The sequence below is a fragment of the Schistocerca piceifrons genome, chromosome 4, assembly GCF_021461385.2.
Source record: "Schistocerca piceifrons isolate TAMUIC-IGC-003096 chromosome 4, iqSchPice1.1, whole genome shotgun sequence".
In the NCBI taxonomy this organism is placed as follows: domain Eukaryota; kingdom Metazoa; phylum Arthropoda; class Insecta; order Orthoptera; family Acrididae; genus Schistocerca; species Schistocerca piceifrons.
In genome coordinates, this window is record NC_060141.1 from 656,837,606 (window position 1) to 656,854,552 (window position 16,947).

Sequence of the window (16,947 nt, forward strand, 5' to 3'; positions counted from 1 at the left end):
GCCAGAAAAATTTATTATAGGAGCAGATACATACGCGTTATCCGGCGACCTTATTTAGGTAAGAATTTTCAATTTATTCAGTATGATCTTTCAGGGCCATGACGCAGCACTGCTGACGTCCAAAATTTACCAGTTTAAATTCACAGTCAATTACTGGAAGGTTATAAGTGAGACGCAATTTTATTGAGAGGTTAGTCACATTTTATTATTGGTAGGTTACGGAATTTTGTACTGGGAGGTTACACTAAATGTGAATGTTATGTATTTTTTTTTACTTTTGGGAGGTTATTATATTTTATCTGTTAGGAGGTTACTCATCCACAGGATAAGTCACCTTTTTCTTACAAAATGATAGACATATCAAGTTGAAATTTAGGCCACTTACTTCGTCTATGGTTCCTTGATAGTGTCCCAGAGTTAAGTTTCTAAGACAGTGCAGCCATAAGATATAGTTATTTCCGTAACATATTTTTGTGGTTTCGTCCAGAGATCGCCTTGTCACACCAAATTTGGCAACATGAATCGGCACCACAAACATTAGAGAGGGCTCGGAGCAATCCACAACGACGTGTGGGAGGCGCTTCAGAAGACGACGCCTCCCTCTCAACAACAGCAGCGCTCTCTCACCGAGTTCAGTATAGTGTCCAGTATGCAAAACTTCAGCCCCAGTTCGCTACAGCAATGAACTTCATGGTACAGGACCAACGAGTCGGTAAAATTTCAGATGAACTTCCCGTGATATTAATGTTGGATACTGTACCTCAAGAGAACAGTTTGTTAATTAGTGCATTAAGTGATTCTTTACTAGTTCAAGCACTCCTGCAGCGAACAAGTGTCAAAAGTAGCAAATCTTTTAATCAGTAATGTAATGAGAACAAATACTTCATATGTTCTAATTTGACGAGCCTTCTCCCAGAGCAATCAAGGAACCAATAGTTGTGGCCAGATGAAACCAGTTTTGCGTTGTCACTAAAATTTTCGTAATACCATACTCTTTCATTAATACATGGTAATTCCTGAAATTTGGCAAGAAACAAGATTTCACAGTACAAGTAAAGGAAAAACCAGAACAAAGTTAATTTGTAGTTATGTCACACGAGAAGCATATTTTTCTACCATTTGTCATTCTTGAAAGTCTGCGAATTCCTGTGACTGATATCTTGCCAGTGTCAATGTCCATAACAGACAAAAATCGTCGAGCTGCTAGATTCCCGATATGGATTTTGTAATTTAATCGTATGGCTACGGCCCCCCGTCGGGCAGACCGTTCGCCAGGTGCCGGTCTTCAATTTGACGCCACGTCGGCGACCTGCAGTCGACGAGGATGATAGAATGATGATGACAGCACGACACCCAGTCCCTCGGCGGAGAAAATTCCCCGACCCAGCCGAGAATCGAACCCGGGCCCAGAGAATTGACAATCCGTCATGCTGACCATTCAACTACCGGGGGCGGACGCCGAGATCGATGAAACGTGTATATACATAAATAAGTTTGTGCAGAACACTCTGATCCTGCGTCCCAGTCGCACTCGGCCGTTTCCATCTTTTTTTTTTTTTTTTTTTTTTTTTTTCGGCGACTCAGTTGTTACGATGCCTAGCTACTCTGATTTCATTATTCTTTGAATCTTTTCGAAAATACTGCAGCTCATATTTTTAATCGCATTATCAAACCACATTTGAATTATTTGGAGACCTACATTCACATGTTTTGTATCTTATGCTCACAGAGATATGCATCAGTACTTACGTAACATGATCTTTGGAAACCTTTTTGTGTGATCATATTCTGTATCCGTTATCAATACATTTACGCCTCTGCTATCACACGTTTGCATGCTTTCATAGCTGTTTGATTTTCGAAGTATTTTGGAGGTTGTACAGTGGAAGTATAAAGTTGGTTGGACGGGCAATATCTTGAGGAACGGTAATTTTTGTGCACGTGAAATACTCTGCTTTCTTTCTATACAAGCAGATTTTTGCTTTTTAGTAATACCTTTCTTAAACTGCTATGTTACGTGTGCTGCAATGTGGAAGTGGCTCACTGCAAGTTATTCCACTTACATGATTTTATTTATGACAAAATTATGCTTGAAAATCTGATATAAACACTGATCATCTGTACATATAATATTAAATAGAAGATAAGCAAGATGCTGATTCCTGAGTATATTCAATTTAAAACAGAATACTAATTTTAAAATTACAAATATGTCTCTCTTGTATCACAAATATTAATACAGTAGCTCATTTTGACTGAATGAACTCCTAAACGCCGCGTTTAAGAAGTCGTGTGTAACTGTCTAAACGACAAATAAGTCATTGGAAGGAAGGTATCAATCTATAAGGCAATTATGTAGAACCATAATTTTGTAGTACGTTGTGAAATAAGTATTCTGCATCTGATTAAGGACACCATTAGCAACAATTGGTAAACCACTTTCTAATGACTCAAGAGTTGGTGCTATTAATTTTTTTAAACAGGCTTGCCAAATCTGTGAACACTGTCACACTCACAATATCGTAATGGCAATAAATGTGTCTTCGCTAATAATATTGGGAAGATGGATGAGTCTACTTGTCAGCAAGACGTGGAAAAAACGTAAGTCTTATTTATGAATTCGAGATGATTGTGGGGAAACACTGCATCCCGGATTTGTATGTGTTATTCACGGGTAATATTTTTCTCGTTAAAGCGACATTCTACTAACATTTCTTGGTCGGAAAATTTACCTTTGTTTAAGGCTATGGTGGAAATATTTTGACTGTTGGAGCTGATTATAATGATCTATTAACTGTCTCGTTGTAATCTTTACCCAAGTGGTCTACAACACACTTCCAAACAATTTTGTAAGGGCATGCTACTTCAGAGATGTAGAGCGAACAGTTTTGCTTTCTGCATGGAACATCTCATGACCTAGGAAGTCCAACACAGTTTTGTATGTTCCTTCCTCGACACGGTGAATGTTTCCAAACTTCCCACCCTAGCCTTTCACCCAGTCACTGACTACTTGACGTCTTGCAAAAAGGTCAACAGATCTGAGCGTCGAATACGACGTTAACACAGACTCTGCGGAAAATTTTCACGCAGACATTGTTGTCTTTTACCGACAAGCTAAGGCCAAATATGTGGCAAGCAAGCTGTTATTAAAGTTCATGAGTGGAATCTGTGAGACATTCCACAGAATGTCATCCACCCAATCAGCAAGCCAGCAAAGGCAGATAAATACGAGTACAGCATAAACGGGTAAACATCTCAAATTTTTCAGACAATAATAATATATCGGAAAACAGAAAAGGACGTTGTGGTTCTACTGGGAGCCTATCAGTTCGGCTATTTGGTTTCTGCTACAGTGACATGTTTCCTATATTCTGTAGTGTTGATCCCATATTTCATCTCTTTCGTATCTCGTATATTCCGGAAGGGAACAGTGCTGAACAGGGCAGTGAGATATTCTAGTCTCTCCACAGTTCTACCCGGTTTAGATGCGTGGAAGAAAATGGTTCATACTATTTTTGAAGCTATAACGTACCTACATTCTCCAGTGTGTAAAACCTTTTGTGGGACTTGTATCTAATGTTCTGGAATCAACAGAAGCAAGGCATTAATGATGAAGAACAGTGTTTAATGAAAGAATACAGGTAGCTACATGCCGACAGCTCACGCACATGGGTTCTCTCAGGTACAACAACGATAGAAATACAGTAATAATAATAATAAATTAAATAAATAATAACAAATTAAAAGAACAAACAGAAATAGCGAAAGACTGATCAACATGTGTAAAATGTTCCATTTAAAACTCATGTCCACACATTTCCGCAAACTGCCAAGTAAATCCAAAACCTGGAGACATCCAAATCCAAAGCTAGGCGAATTTCAACTGGATCACGTAGTCATATCTAAAAGGTACATCACGAAAATTATGAATGTTAAAATAGAAATGGGGAACTCGATTCAGATCATTATCTCTCTAAGATTAAAATAAAATTTCTCCCATCTAAACCAAAAAAAGGCGACCAAGAAAGTGATCAGATACAACACCACTACAGCTAATATTACAAAAGAAAATATAGAAAAATTTAGAGAAGCAATTGAGACAAGTAAAGAAGGTGATTGGCGTGAACTCCAGATGAAAATAACTCAAGCAGCAGAAAAAACTTTAGGATTAGCAAAGAATAAAAAGAAGACATGGTGGAATGAGGCGTGTGAGAAAGCATTAATACAAAGACCTCAAAAATGGAGAAAATGGAGATGTTCGAAAAAAGAGGAAGACCTTGAACAATTCAGACAACAAAGAAAAGAAACATAAAAAATAGTCCGGAAAATCAAAAGGAACTTTGAAAATTGTCAGCTTATTGAAATAGGAGGAAACCTCACCAAAATTAATTCTAAAAGTTTTTACCAAACCTTTAAACACATACTTAAAGGATATCAGGCACCAAGTATTTGTTTCAGAGATGAAAATGGTGAAATAGGATTCAATGATAAAGAAAATTGTGAAATTTTAGCAACATTTTTTGAAAAGTTGTTAAAGTATCCAGTTCCAACAGATAAATTAGAATTTCCAGTGACACCTCAAAATATAGAGGAAGATTTCCCGCCAACAGAGCTAGAAATTCATGAAGCCATCAAAACACTCAAAAACAATAAAGCAAGTGGTGAAGACTCCATTACAGCAGAATTATTGAAATGGTCAGAACCAAAAATTATAAAGGGTCTACAGCTGCTTTTTGAGAACATTCCAGTTGAATGGAAAACATTAACCCACCCACTACATAAAAAGGGAGACAAACAAAATGTCAGTAATTACAGAGGAGTGTCACTTCTGCTAGTGGCATACAAAATATTATAAAAAATTCTCCTCAACAGAGTGGTAGATACTGTAGACAAACAACTAGGAAAATGTCAGGGTGGTTTTCGAAAGATCCTGTGCAGAACAAATTTTTAACTTAAAGTCAATAATTCGCCATAGAATGTTAACCATCAAACCAATACTAGCGTCATTTATAAATTTCAAGAAAGCATTTGATTGTATGGACAGAGAAACGATATATAAGGTCATTAGCGAATATTGTGTTAAATCAAAACTAGCAAACATAATTCGTGAAACTAACAGGTACAGTATCTAAAGTCAAATTTATGGGAGAAGTATCTCAGCCTTTCGAAATAAAAACTGGTGTTAGAGAAGGTGATAGTTTATCACCTTTACTGTTTAACTGTGTTCTAGAAAATATTGTAAGGATCTGGAATTCGGAGCTAAAAAAGTCACAAAATTTAACCAATAACTCTGAGAAGGAAAACAAATGGAATTAAAGTAAACTGCTTGGCTTTTGCGGATGATTTCACAATACTTTAAGAAAACTTGACAGAAGCAGTTACTCAAATAAACATTCTGGAAAAATTAGCAAAGAGAACTGGTCTCAAAATTTCAGCTGAAAAAACAAAATTCATGACAAATATAAAAAATGCACTAAAATACATAGAAACACAAATAGGTCAAACAGAGCGAGTAAATAAATTTAAATATCTTGGAGAAACTATACAACAGAATGGACTAGAAAAATCTGCAATAGATGTAAGAATTAACAAAATGGAAGGAGCATATGGTTTGACCAAAAATATTTAAAACAAGAAATGTATATCTAGAAAAACAAAACTAAAACACTACACCACAGTGGTACGACCAGAATGTTTATATGAATCTGAATGCCTAACGATGAACTATAAGATGGACAAACTAGAGGTACTGGAAAGAAGGATTATTAAAAAAATAATGGGTGCAATGAAAACTGCAGATAGTTGGAAAATGAGAAGTAATGAGGAGATCTACAAAAATATAGAGAAAATATCTGAAGTAATGGCCAAACGAAGATTAACCTTTTTTGGTCATCTCTACCGAATGGATGGAAACAGACTAACAAAACAAATACTCCTATATTTCTGGAAGAAGAAATAGACAATAGCATGGATTACAGAAGTAAGAAAAGATCTTGAAAGAAACAACATAAAAGAATCAGAAATAGCAGATAGAAATCGTTTTAAAAACAAAATACTAAATTTGGAAGGCTTTCAAATCAGAAGAAATAAAAAATCGGGAACAACATGGACAGAAGAAAGGAAGAGACTTCATAGGGAGAAAATAAGGGAATACTGGAAAAATAGAAACAACAACAAAGGAAAAAGAGGAACTGAAGTTGTTAACGTGGTCGTAGTTGGTCAATACGATTGTAACAAAATATTAATGATTCTCTATAGATAGCAATAATTTTGAATAATTAAGTGGTTGAATAAATTTAGAATGCAGAATAATTACGGTCACCACATCAAAAACTTCAAAAATTAAATCTGGTTAATGATTGACGTGGCGTTAAAATCACGTAATAACTGGGAGTGAATAATAATGCAGCAGCTGAACAAAATGCACTCGCACGAGATTAGATGTTAAAGTGCCGTGTAACTCGAACAAAGTGATGTTTATTTGGAATACACTGGTACTGTTCATAGTTACCAACATCAACAATAGGTAGTAACTAGAACCATTTTGTCGAAACTAGGCTGAATTACGCAACTCACGGCGTCACAGTCTGTTGCAAATTTTAAAAAATCGTGACCAAAGCTAATTCCTGTTCGGAATGTTTAGTTCTCAAATTAAGGACGTACACGGTTTAATGTATAGCAAAAACCGTTTGTCAGTGCCAAGGTTATGAGGGCGTAAGGGCATGAAATTATTTGTAAAACGCGACATAATACTATCAAATTACTTTCTCTGCTGTAGCGTCAACATACTTGCGTTATTAAAATGTAAATAGATTTTTTGATAACATTTGGTTTGATTAATTGTCTGCAGCAGTAGTGCAACACTATATGAAGAACTATAACTGACACTGCCTCCGATTCCAAAAATATTCAAATGTGTGTGAAATCTTATGGGACATAACTGCTAACGTCATCAGTCCCTAAGCTTACACACTAAACCTAAATTATCCTAAGGACAAACACACACACCCATGCCTGAGGGAGGACTTGAACTTCCGCCGGGACCAGCCGAACAGTCCATGACTGCAGCGCCTGAGACCGCCCGGCTAATCCAACACGGCCCTCCGATTCCCACACTTTTAAAATTCATTGGGTACATCTTCTTCCAATCCATTCTTTCACTTTTGGCGAAAGAATGGGACCCTGCTGATGTTTAATGATTTGAGTCAATTAGCATCACTGACAAAATTTATTATTTGTAATGTTGAAAAAATCAAGTATCACACTGAGATAAGTTGCTTGTGGAGGGACGTCATGTTTTTTGAGGTATCCATTATTAGCAATAAGCTCTTCTTGGTTAGCGAGCAGCATGAAGAGCTTTGCGCCATACAGTAACCTTCCTTAATCACCAGAAATTCTTACAGGCATGCAGAGCACCCATACATATGGTCCCTCATTTACATACTTTGCCTTGCCGTATATTACAAAACCGACTGCACAACAATCTCCATTTGGCATTAGCGCGCCCGCACTTCACGTCCATATCCCACCACAGATGATTAGCAACGTTCTTCTTTTCCTCCATTACTACGACTGCTCGCACTCATTCTCAGAAAGTTATGTTTGAGTTCCATACATTATGAATTTGAATCACCACCCTATCGGCGAGTCAAGATGGCAACGGAATTGCAATCTTCCGTTTGACGCCGATAGCGGTCGCGTGGGATCTCGCGGACCCAATGGTGCGCGTTCACTGAGCCACGCCTCCAGTGGCTTTGGACTATGAGCGCCATCTGACGCTGCAATATAGAACGGCCGGCGACAGCCACTCAACCCACTTGCAGCCTTCTGTTTAATGTGCTAATATGGTCGCTAACCATTTCTGCTCCTGTCCAGTTCTCCTATGATGACAAATGCCGTGCCACTCAGTAGCCCGCTTCCCCTTAACGTTGTGTATGAAGTCGTACACAACAGAATTTTGCTGACATTGCCAGCATGTTCTTCTAACATGAAATGTCACGTTAGAACAAGTTTCGTAAACACTAATCGGTTACAAAACACGTAAGTGCAAATAATTAGAAAAAATGGTTTTAAGCTCTTCAAATTAAGTGACTATAAGATACGTGAAGTGTTGTGTTGCAGTCCCAAAAAGTGTCTCCTTCACACAACGGCGTAGCTTATAGATACCTGCATCCTACAAGGGGAGGGCACGACGTTATGATCACAGATTTTCGTGAAACTTTGTACATCATTAATAGGCCATTCAAACAACATAACGTGCAAGTAGTAAGGTGAACTACTGTGGCAATTCGGAGAAAATCACAAGAGAAGTTTCACTCGTATATTGTGTAACTGATGTATCTGTGCGTAGTTGCTGTATGTTAGACATCCTGGTGGGGAAGTGGTTAACGTTCTAGTGTCGAAAGACGAACATACGTGAAACGTCGGTTCAGCTCCCCCTCAATTTTTGATTTATATTTTTTTTCATCACTGGTCGTAATTAACTAGTGTGATATTTGAGAGGTAATATAAATTTAAAAAAAACACGTGTACCTGCAGGACGTATTAGTGAATTTGATGTTATTTGACTACTTATTATTTTAAATTAAATTTAAGTAATAGAACAAACATATTTATAAATATCGATAAGTAAATGAAGAAACACATAGAGTTCTCCTGTCATATTTTCGAAATCCCTTACGCTTGGTATCTGGTAAGGTACCCGGAACGTCTTTGCACCTCGACGCTTCGAACTGCAGACACAGAGGCAAACCCCTTTGGCAGTTGACCTACGTAATGGTGAGACGTAGCTAATGTAGCAAAAACGATTAGTATAGGCGGAGATTTTTTGCATATCACAGAATTTACACTTCTACAAGAAGAAAAAGGTTTGAGCGGAAGTCGAACCAGCGTCTCATACACGTTCGGTTTACGGAGCTAGAAAGCTAACCACTTTTTTTCATTTTTTTTTCTTTTTTGGGAAAGGAAACATCCCGGCGCCTAAAGGGAGGTGTGGTGGCAAAGTGGGCAGGGGTCACAACCCGAGGCCTGGCCGCGATGTCCCATCTCCACCGTCCAGGAACCATGGAAAGCGTAGGGAACGTGGAACAGTGAAAATCGTTTATTTATTCATTTTTCTTTTCGTTCTCTTTTATTTTTATGTATTTATTTATTTATTTACTCATTTTTATCACTAATACCACCTAGAATATCAGGAAACCGGCGTCACGTGAGGATGAGGGCGCAGCAACACGTCAGTATAAGAAGAATATTCCAATTACCAGTGAATATATCGGTTCTAAGTGTGGAAGAAGCGAGGATCAACTCTTCATGACAGGAACTCCCAGCTCTTGAGTGGGTTCAGGAAGACACTGTAGATGAAATTGAAAAAAAAAAAAATTGTCTGTATTTTGGATTGTAGACAATTGCACAGTGGCGTTCATTAAGAAACTGCCAAAAGTCAAGGATACATTTCTCGCCATCAGCAATCAAGTAGTGTGCTGCGTGTCCACAAATCCACCTCACAGAGTTCGTCCTTGCTTGCGGGAAGTATCCCGCGTCCGGAAAGAGGAGCAGTTGAGTAGGTATCTGATGAGAAGTAGTACGGATAATTTAGGGACAACATCTGTCGCACCAAGAATCAGACACCTCTCGACAAACTACACTAGGCGGTGCTCGTCTGTGTCCATAACATCACACAACGGTGTGTCTGCGAGTTGCATCCTGAGAAGGCATGCCTGGCATACTTGTTTCCCATTAACAGTAAGGAACTACGCAGACTGAACGTCTGTGTCAAAATAACGAGCGCACATCGATCGCCAAACGACACGACAGGCTGGTAAGGCACGTAGGACCACGGCGCCACAACGTTCATGTGAGAGCTAATGAAAAGGGCTACCACTTTATCAGGCACATGATACAGACCTAAACCAGCCCTGCACCGTGGGAGCGGGAAGGTTTCGTACTTTATCTTGAATTAGAAGCCGTGGCAAACAAAAGAACCCAGTGCCGCTAGCATGCGACGGGCCATTGATGGCGGAATAGCAAGTGTGTACCACGTGGGTGATACGTGACTCCAAATAAACATTTATATATTGTGAGCGTTGCAGAAGATCAAGTGCTGGTAAATGGTGATCTAAGAGCCCAGTTCGTAGTTGGGAAAGTAGACGTGGACAGTTGAGGGCAACTGTCCGCCGCAGATCACTTGCGAAATCGGGTCCTAAGCATCGGAGAGTATCAGCTACACGCAAAGGAGCAGCTCAGTCTGCAGGAAGTCCCGCACCCACAGCCAAGGCGCTCGATTTTCGGACGTTAAGGCAGCTACCAGCAGCTTCACCGTAGGTGGTAACCCGTGCCAGTGAATCCCTTCGTGCTGCTACGAAGAACGATCCACTTGACCACAATCGAATCTAACGCACTGCGACTGCGCACAAGTACATCAGTTACATAATAGACGAGTAAAGCTTCTCTTTCAACTTTCTCAGAATTGCCACAGTAGTGTACCGTCGTCCATTACACCTCCTACTCACAAATTCCTCATTCTCGCAGGTATTCTAACGCTATTTGTGCATCCGCACCGAAACACATGTAATGGAGGCGACGCGCTCGTTCATATCAATTGTTGTCCTGTCGGACATGTCCTAGTCACACAACACCCAGTTACATTAAAGGAAAACGACAAGCTTGGAGATAGCCGTACCGTCCTCACTGAGTGGAGTGCAGAGTACCTGTCGACGTGGATTCGCGTTTAGCTGTGACGGCCGTGTCTGTCCTCAGGGAGCCATCGCGGGCAGCCTCTGCGGCATGACCGCCGTGGCGATCCTCATAACCGGCGCGCAACACGCCACAGCCACCGGAAGAGTCAGGTACCCGCCGCTGCCGACTTCCGTGGAGGGATGTCCCAGTAACGTCACAGCCAGCGTGCACACCGCCGCAGCAGCCGCCGCGACCAGGTGAGTTACCCAAGTTGCGACCGCTTGAAGCTGTTAAGACTGTCATTTTTCGTACTTTTAGTAACGTGCTGTGTCTGTGAATGTTTCTGCAGAGAATATGCTAGCGCACCACTTCCACTAAAAACAGCATGACAGAACTCGCAAAATGCTAGGTTGCTACTTATTTTTGGCTGGAGTCTCCAAATATAACTATTATCGCTGTTTTTGTAATGATAAGATATATGAAATACAAGCTTAGTATGCCTCCTTTTTAATTATTTCATTTATGGCTGTTAATTTTCAATTTTCAAACTGTGCTACACATTTTTCAGAATAAAATTTCAGTCATGAACTGCAAAAATATTTTTATTATGCTTTACTTTTTGACCAAATTGTCATATTCGGAAGCTTTGTATTGGTTTAAGACGTATTAACATGGACTTTGGTACCTGCGCTGTAGTAATGAAGGGTGGAAGAAAGTAATGTGTGTAAATTTCGTATCAGTCACGGCCATCATGCGTGCAATGTCGATAGTTTCGGGATGATGTAATAAGTAATGCAACACATTTTTTCTAACAGTAGATTAGTTTTATTCAGTATTCCAGTACATCATATTATGCCGCACTCTTTTGGCTGCAAAGCCTTATTTTGAAATATAATCCCAGTAAAATGGAAATGAGCTTTTGGCGTCATTGGCCGGGAGGCCCCTTGCGGGGCAGGCCCGGCTGCCTTGGTGCAGGTCTTATTACATTCGACGCCACATTGGGCGACCTGCGCGCCAGATGGGGATGCAATGATGATGAAGACAACACAACACCCAGTCCCTGAGCAGAGAAAATCTCAGACCCAGCCGGGAATCGAACCCGGGCTCGTGGGACGGCAATCTGTTATACTATTTTTTTTTTAATCTCATTTTGTTCACTTTTGTTCGTTGCATCTGCTCGGGGCGGACGTCGTAAGACATCCATTTAAGTTCATTGTTGATTGATTAACGTTTTTTTTTATTACAGTGGGTAGCTAGGACCCGGACCAAACAGGCCGAGATACCGTGCGAGCATTTTTTGTTCGATATTGTTCGTTGAATTTTTTCGGAGCGGACGTCCGATTGACCCGCTGAGGTTGTTCGTTGATCCGTTCACTCAGTTTTTTTTTTTTTATTATTATTACAGAGGGTAGCTAACCCTCTGACCGAACACGCTGAGCTACCGTGCCGGCTAAATGTAGACTGGCTATGGCAAGGAAAGAGTTTCTGAAGAAGAGAAATTTGTTAACATCGATTGTAGATTAATGTAGATGTAAATGTCGTGTGACTATGGCCTCCCGTCGGGTAGACACTCAGATATCGGGGCGGACAAAATCCCAGTACCGTGCGACGACCTTAAGCCACCTTAATGGGAGGGCGTGTGAGCCCGCATGGTACCACTCTACCGTTCGACGTCGGAGCTAACGTCTTGCTGAAGCAGTATTCTCTCCATCATCGACGTACTGCTTTCCGCGGAGTGCATGCTTCATTTGGCCAAACAGTAGACGAAAGAACAGTCAGATGAAGTTTTGTGAGCTCCTCTCTGGTGCGCTGAATGGATGACACCTTCCGTTGTCACGGAGGAGAAGTTCGCTTGCATTTTCGTGGTGACGAGGATGCTGAAGCTCTTTCTTCAGTTTCCTGAGGACAGCGCTATGCATTTCAGAGAAGATCGTTGCACCATGAAGGAGGAAATAAAACAGAATGACTCTTCAGTGTCCCAAAAGAACGTCACCATGATTTTACGGGCTGCGGGTGAGGCTTTGAACGTTTTCTTCGGAAGACAGGTGGTTAGCACCACTCTATGGATTGCCGTTTTGTTTCCGTTTCGATGGGGTGAACTCATGTTTCGTCTCCTGCGACGAAGTTCGACGAAAATTGTCAGAATCAGCCTCGTAACGAGCAAGCAATTTCGCACAGGTGGTCCTTCATTGATGTCTATGGTCTTTCCTTAGGCGACGGGGAACCTAGCGGGCACACACCGAGTACCGCATCTCGTAGACGAGTGTGTCAACACTACCAACAGAGACGTCCTGTTGAACACAGCCAAAACTGCACATGGTGAAATAAGCTTACACATTGACTGTTAAAACACTGATTAAAAGGTTAAGACGACCGTTCTTGCATCAGTGGAGATGGATTTGCAGGTAATAGGCTTCTTTATTTTTTTAAACATTCATGGTGCGGCAAAGAAAACATACGCTTTTAGCGTCCTATTGATTTGGATAATGGTTCAAATGGCTCTGAGCACTATGGGACTGAGTTCATCAGTCCCCTAGAAGTTAGAACTACTTACACCTAACTAACCTAAGGACATCACACACAGCCATGCCCGAGGCAGGATTCGAACCTGCAACCGTAGCGGTCGGGCGGTTCCAGACTGAAGCGCCTAGAACCGTTCGGCCACATCGGCCGGCCCTATTGATTTAATCTTGAAAATGAACGATGGGACTTGGTTCTTAGCATTTACTTTTCCGCGTTATGAATGTTTAAAATGTAAAGATATATATCACCAGAAGGTGCATGTCCACTGATGCGAAACTGGTTGTGACTTTTTAATAAAAGAATTTTAGCAGCCAGTGCCGAAGATTTTATTCACAACATGCAGTTCAGAAGCGAGTGGTGTGAGTGCGATCCACTGAGCACCTCGAATTAGAGTGTCCACACGTTCTAACACTGCAAGAGTCACATCTATGTGCTGAAGGATATCGGTAGGTTTGCGTGACGTTGCTGCGATGATGGCAGACACCTCTGCCGACTCACCGTGCTTTTCTTCACTGCTACGTCTTCGTAGATATTCAGCTAGCACCTTTTGAATATCTGCGATGCTCTAGTTTTCCGCCAAAACGAACTAAGTGACAGCTCTCCGCTTGGAGCGGACCTCCGTTACGGACGCCATTTTGAAGGCTACAATCAGCGCTGCATCTGTCGGATCTGCATGGCACTGTAGGGGCTGAAGCGGGAATATATCGCTATGTCCCGCAAGTAACAACTCACTGTTTTCAACAGGAATTGGTATAGAAAATGTATTGCATTACTTACTGAACGCTCCTCGTATGAAGAATCAGGGCACACCTGCTGACATTGGTAACTGCGATTAGCGAACATGATTTGTCTCCATGTATCTGAGTGTATCGGACAGAAGGCTATGGTTAATTGGGGTGTCGATTCCCACAGCTCTTCGGCGGACGACGTGCCGCTGGTGTTCCGGCTGTCGTACATGTACTACACTGTGGTGGGCGCCCTGATCGTGGTCACCGTCGGCTGGGTCGTGAGCCGTCTGACGGGTCCTCTGAAGCCCGGCGAGATCGACCCCAGGCTGCTGGCGCCGCAGGTGCGACCCGCCGACCTGAGAAGAGCGGCCCAGGACGACCCCGCTGTCGCAGAGGAGCTGCTGCCACGCGGGACACAGCACAAGCCCGCCACCGACACCAACCCCTAGCTAATGGGTACCAGGGGAAAAGCGTCTGCCACAAACACTACGACAGTGTACGTGGTTGGCGTGTAAGTTCGTAGCGTTTTTCCATAAGTTTAATAAACACGACAGACGCACATAAGAGAGATTTAGTCACCAATAGTATATTGCCCTCCACTTCAACAGTTTTCCAACGATGGGGTAACTTTGTGATTCCGCTACTGTAGAAATCACGTGGTTTTGAGGCGAAGAACTCGTCGAGCCATGTTCGGAGCGCATTTTCACCCAGAAAGAAGTTCCTTGGAGTTTGTTAGGCAGAGAGCGGAAAAGGTGAAAATCTGAGAACGAAAGAACAGTTAAATAAGGTGAGTGCGGAATGGTTTCCCAACCCAAGGCCTGTAAAGTGTCTTTTCGTCAGTCTATCAGAATGCGGGCGGGCGTTATTGCACTGTTGCTGGCCGTTATTGTAGGATTACGTCAGCAAGACGTCTCAACTGTTCACACGTCGCGGAAGCAACGCGTCATACACCCACTGCCAGTGTGCCGCCAGCTGCATAACATTATCTTTTGTAGATGCGAGTAGCTCATTTCATGGGATTAACCGTAACATCTACCAGGAATGAGACAAGGTAGAAATGGTCGGCGTCGTTCACGAACAAATTAATGACGAGTAAGCAGAGATGCACAAATGGCCACTCGCTGATTTTTGTCATTTTGGCTTAGAGCCAGCGGTACCTGTACACCCTATCTTTGATCCTTCCCCAGTGCATGCAAAAGTCTCAAGATGATGCAATGATCGTAGTTCATCCTATGTATGAGTTCTCGAGCGCACTGACATGAATAATTGCTGAGTAACACGTTTAAATGATCTTTATTCGTAAAGTGGAATATCACTAATTTAAAAAGGAAACCTTTTTAAAACGACTAAATAATTTTGTTGCTGCTCTCTGATCCAGTGACATTATCGCTACACACGGTGCGAACATTTCCGGCTGCCTCTGCTGCTGTCACCCCTCCATCGAACTATTATATGGTGGAAATGATCCGATTTCTTTACTTGGCACTTCCCCTTTCTAGCGTCTTCAGCTCCACTCACTATGTCGAAGTGACAAATTGACACTACGTTAACTTATACAGCAACAGTGAACTACAATAACAAAATGACACTCTACAAGTAAACCCATAGCAACCGGAACTGAAAAAAAAAACAAAAAAAAAAAAAAAACGCTACGAACTTATGCACCGACGTAATATTTTTACTTCAGATTGAAGGGTGTCAGTGATCCTCTTTAACCATTACCTTTGTTTCTCGCAGAAAGAGCTCACTAGTCACAGACAACGTATTGAAGTGGAGATAGTGAAACAAATGAAAAGTAAAATTTGAAAAATTTTTCCCTTGTCTCTTTCATTACAACACATTATCAGACACGATTATTACGTAAGTCTTAGGCTTCTACATTTAAAAATTCCCATTCACGTTGATAGGAAACACAACATCTCTAACAAGTACATTTGATAAGGCGAAAAGAGTATACCACACTTATCATAATGCTTAAGATCAGAATTAAGGACAAATCCAACCAATCAAATAATAAAAACGACGACATGATTCGGCAAGAAAATATATTGGCATCTGACCTTTGGATCTATCTGGAAATCTGAATCTGTCTAAATCTGAATCTGATTATGGAGCCTCAGTGCGACTGACCAAGGAACAAATTTCTTTGACGATTTAAAATAACACTTCTCAAGCAAGGACACCTGTTCTCATCAATTAGGAGCGGTGAGACGCATGCAGGCGAATAGGCTGAGCTCTACTCCAGGAACTTGACGTTTACTAAAATAAGGTATTCTCTCATCGAAGTTATCATTTAACAAGCAAGATTCGCCATAGCACAATGGTTCCTTACGACGTTTGATTTCTTAATCCGTTCTATGGACATTATTCTATCAGGAAAGGTTCTTGCAATCGGGGAGATCGGACATGGTTGATCTTCCAAACGCATTAAAAATTCAGGCACTCACTAAGGCGATGTAAGGAAAACAATAATTCCTACGATCTGAATTCTGTTGTCCTCAAACCTAGCATGCGACCATTCATTATACTCAAGAAAATCTGTCGACCACAATCAGGAAGTCCTAACAAGGCTGGATTGCGAAACAAACTAAGTCACCCTTTCAAAACTAAAATTAAAACCGATAAAAAATCTATACACACAGATCTAAGTGATATAACGCCAACTATAACTGAATTTAATTATTGAACATATAACCTGCACTGTGTAACGAAAACGATTAACTGGATCTCTGTCAAAACGTTCTATCGTAAGTGTACCCCGGAATAGCACGTGTTACTCACTACGTCATCAGATCCTAGCTTGTTGTTACAAACAGTTTTCTAAAACAAGCCAGACTTTGTGCTCTGGTGCATCCTTCCAGAGTGGCGGTGGCCGCCAACCAATCGTCACATGAAACAACCCTACGGCACCAAACACTTCGCCCAGTCAAATGGAAGTTAAAAAAGCCAGAGCTCGTTTCATCTTAACGCTAGTTTACCGAACAGAAATTTGATGGATAACTCCACAGTCCGCACATTGATC

General features: G+C 41.2%; 1 protein-coding gene across 1 annotated transcript in view; it reads left to right on the plus strand.

Annotated features, from left to right (window-relative positions):
- LOC124795295 (sodium-coupled monocarboxylate transporter 1-like) overlaps nt 1-15,619 on the plus strand; it is a 114,373-nt gene extending 98,754 nt beyond the window's left edge. Inside the window, exons 12-13 of the mRNA XM_047259253.1 lie at nt 10,756-10,931; nt 14,110-15,619. Of these exons, the coding sequence (XP_047115209.1) occupies nt 10,756-10,931; nt 14,110-14,374 (441 nt within the window). The 3' untranslated portion in view covers nt 14,375-15,619. The remainder of the gene's footprint in view (nt 1-10,755; nt 10,932-14,109) is intronic.
- The last annotated feature ends 1,328 nt before the right edge of the window (nt 15,620-16,947 follow it).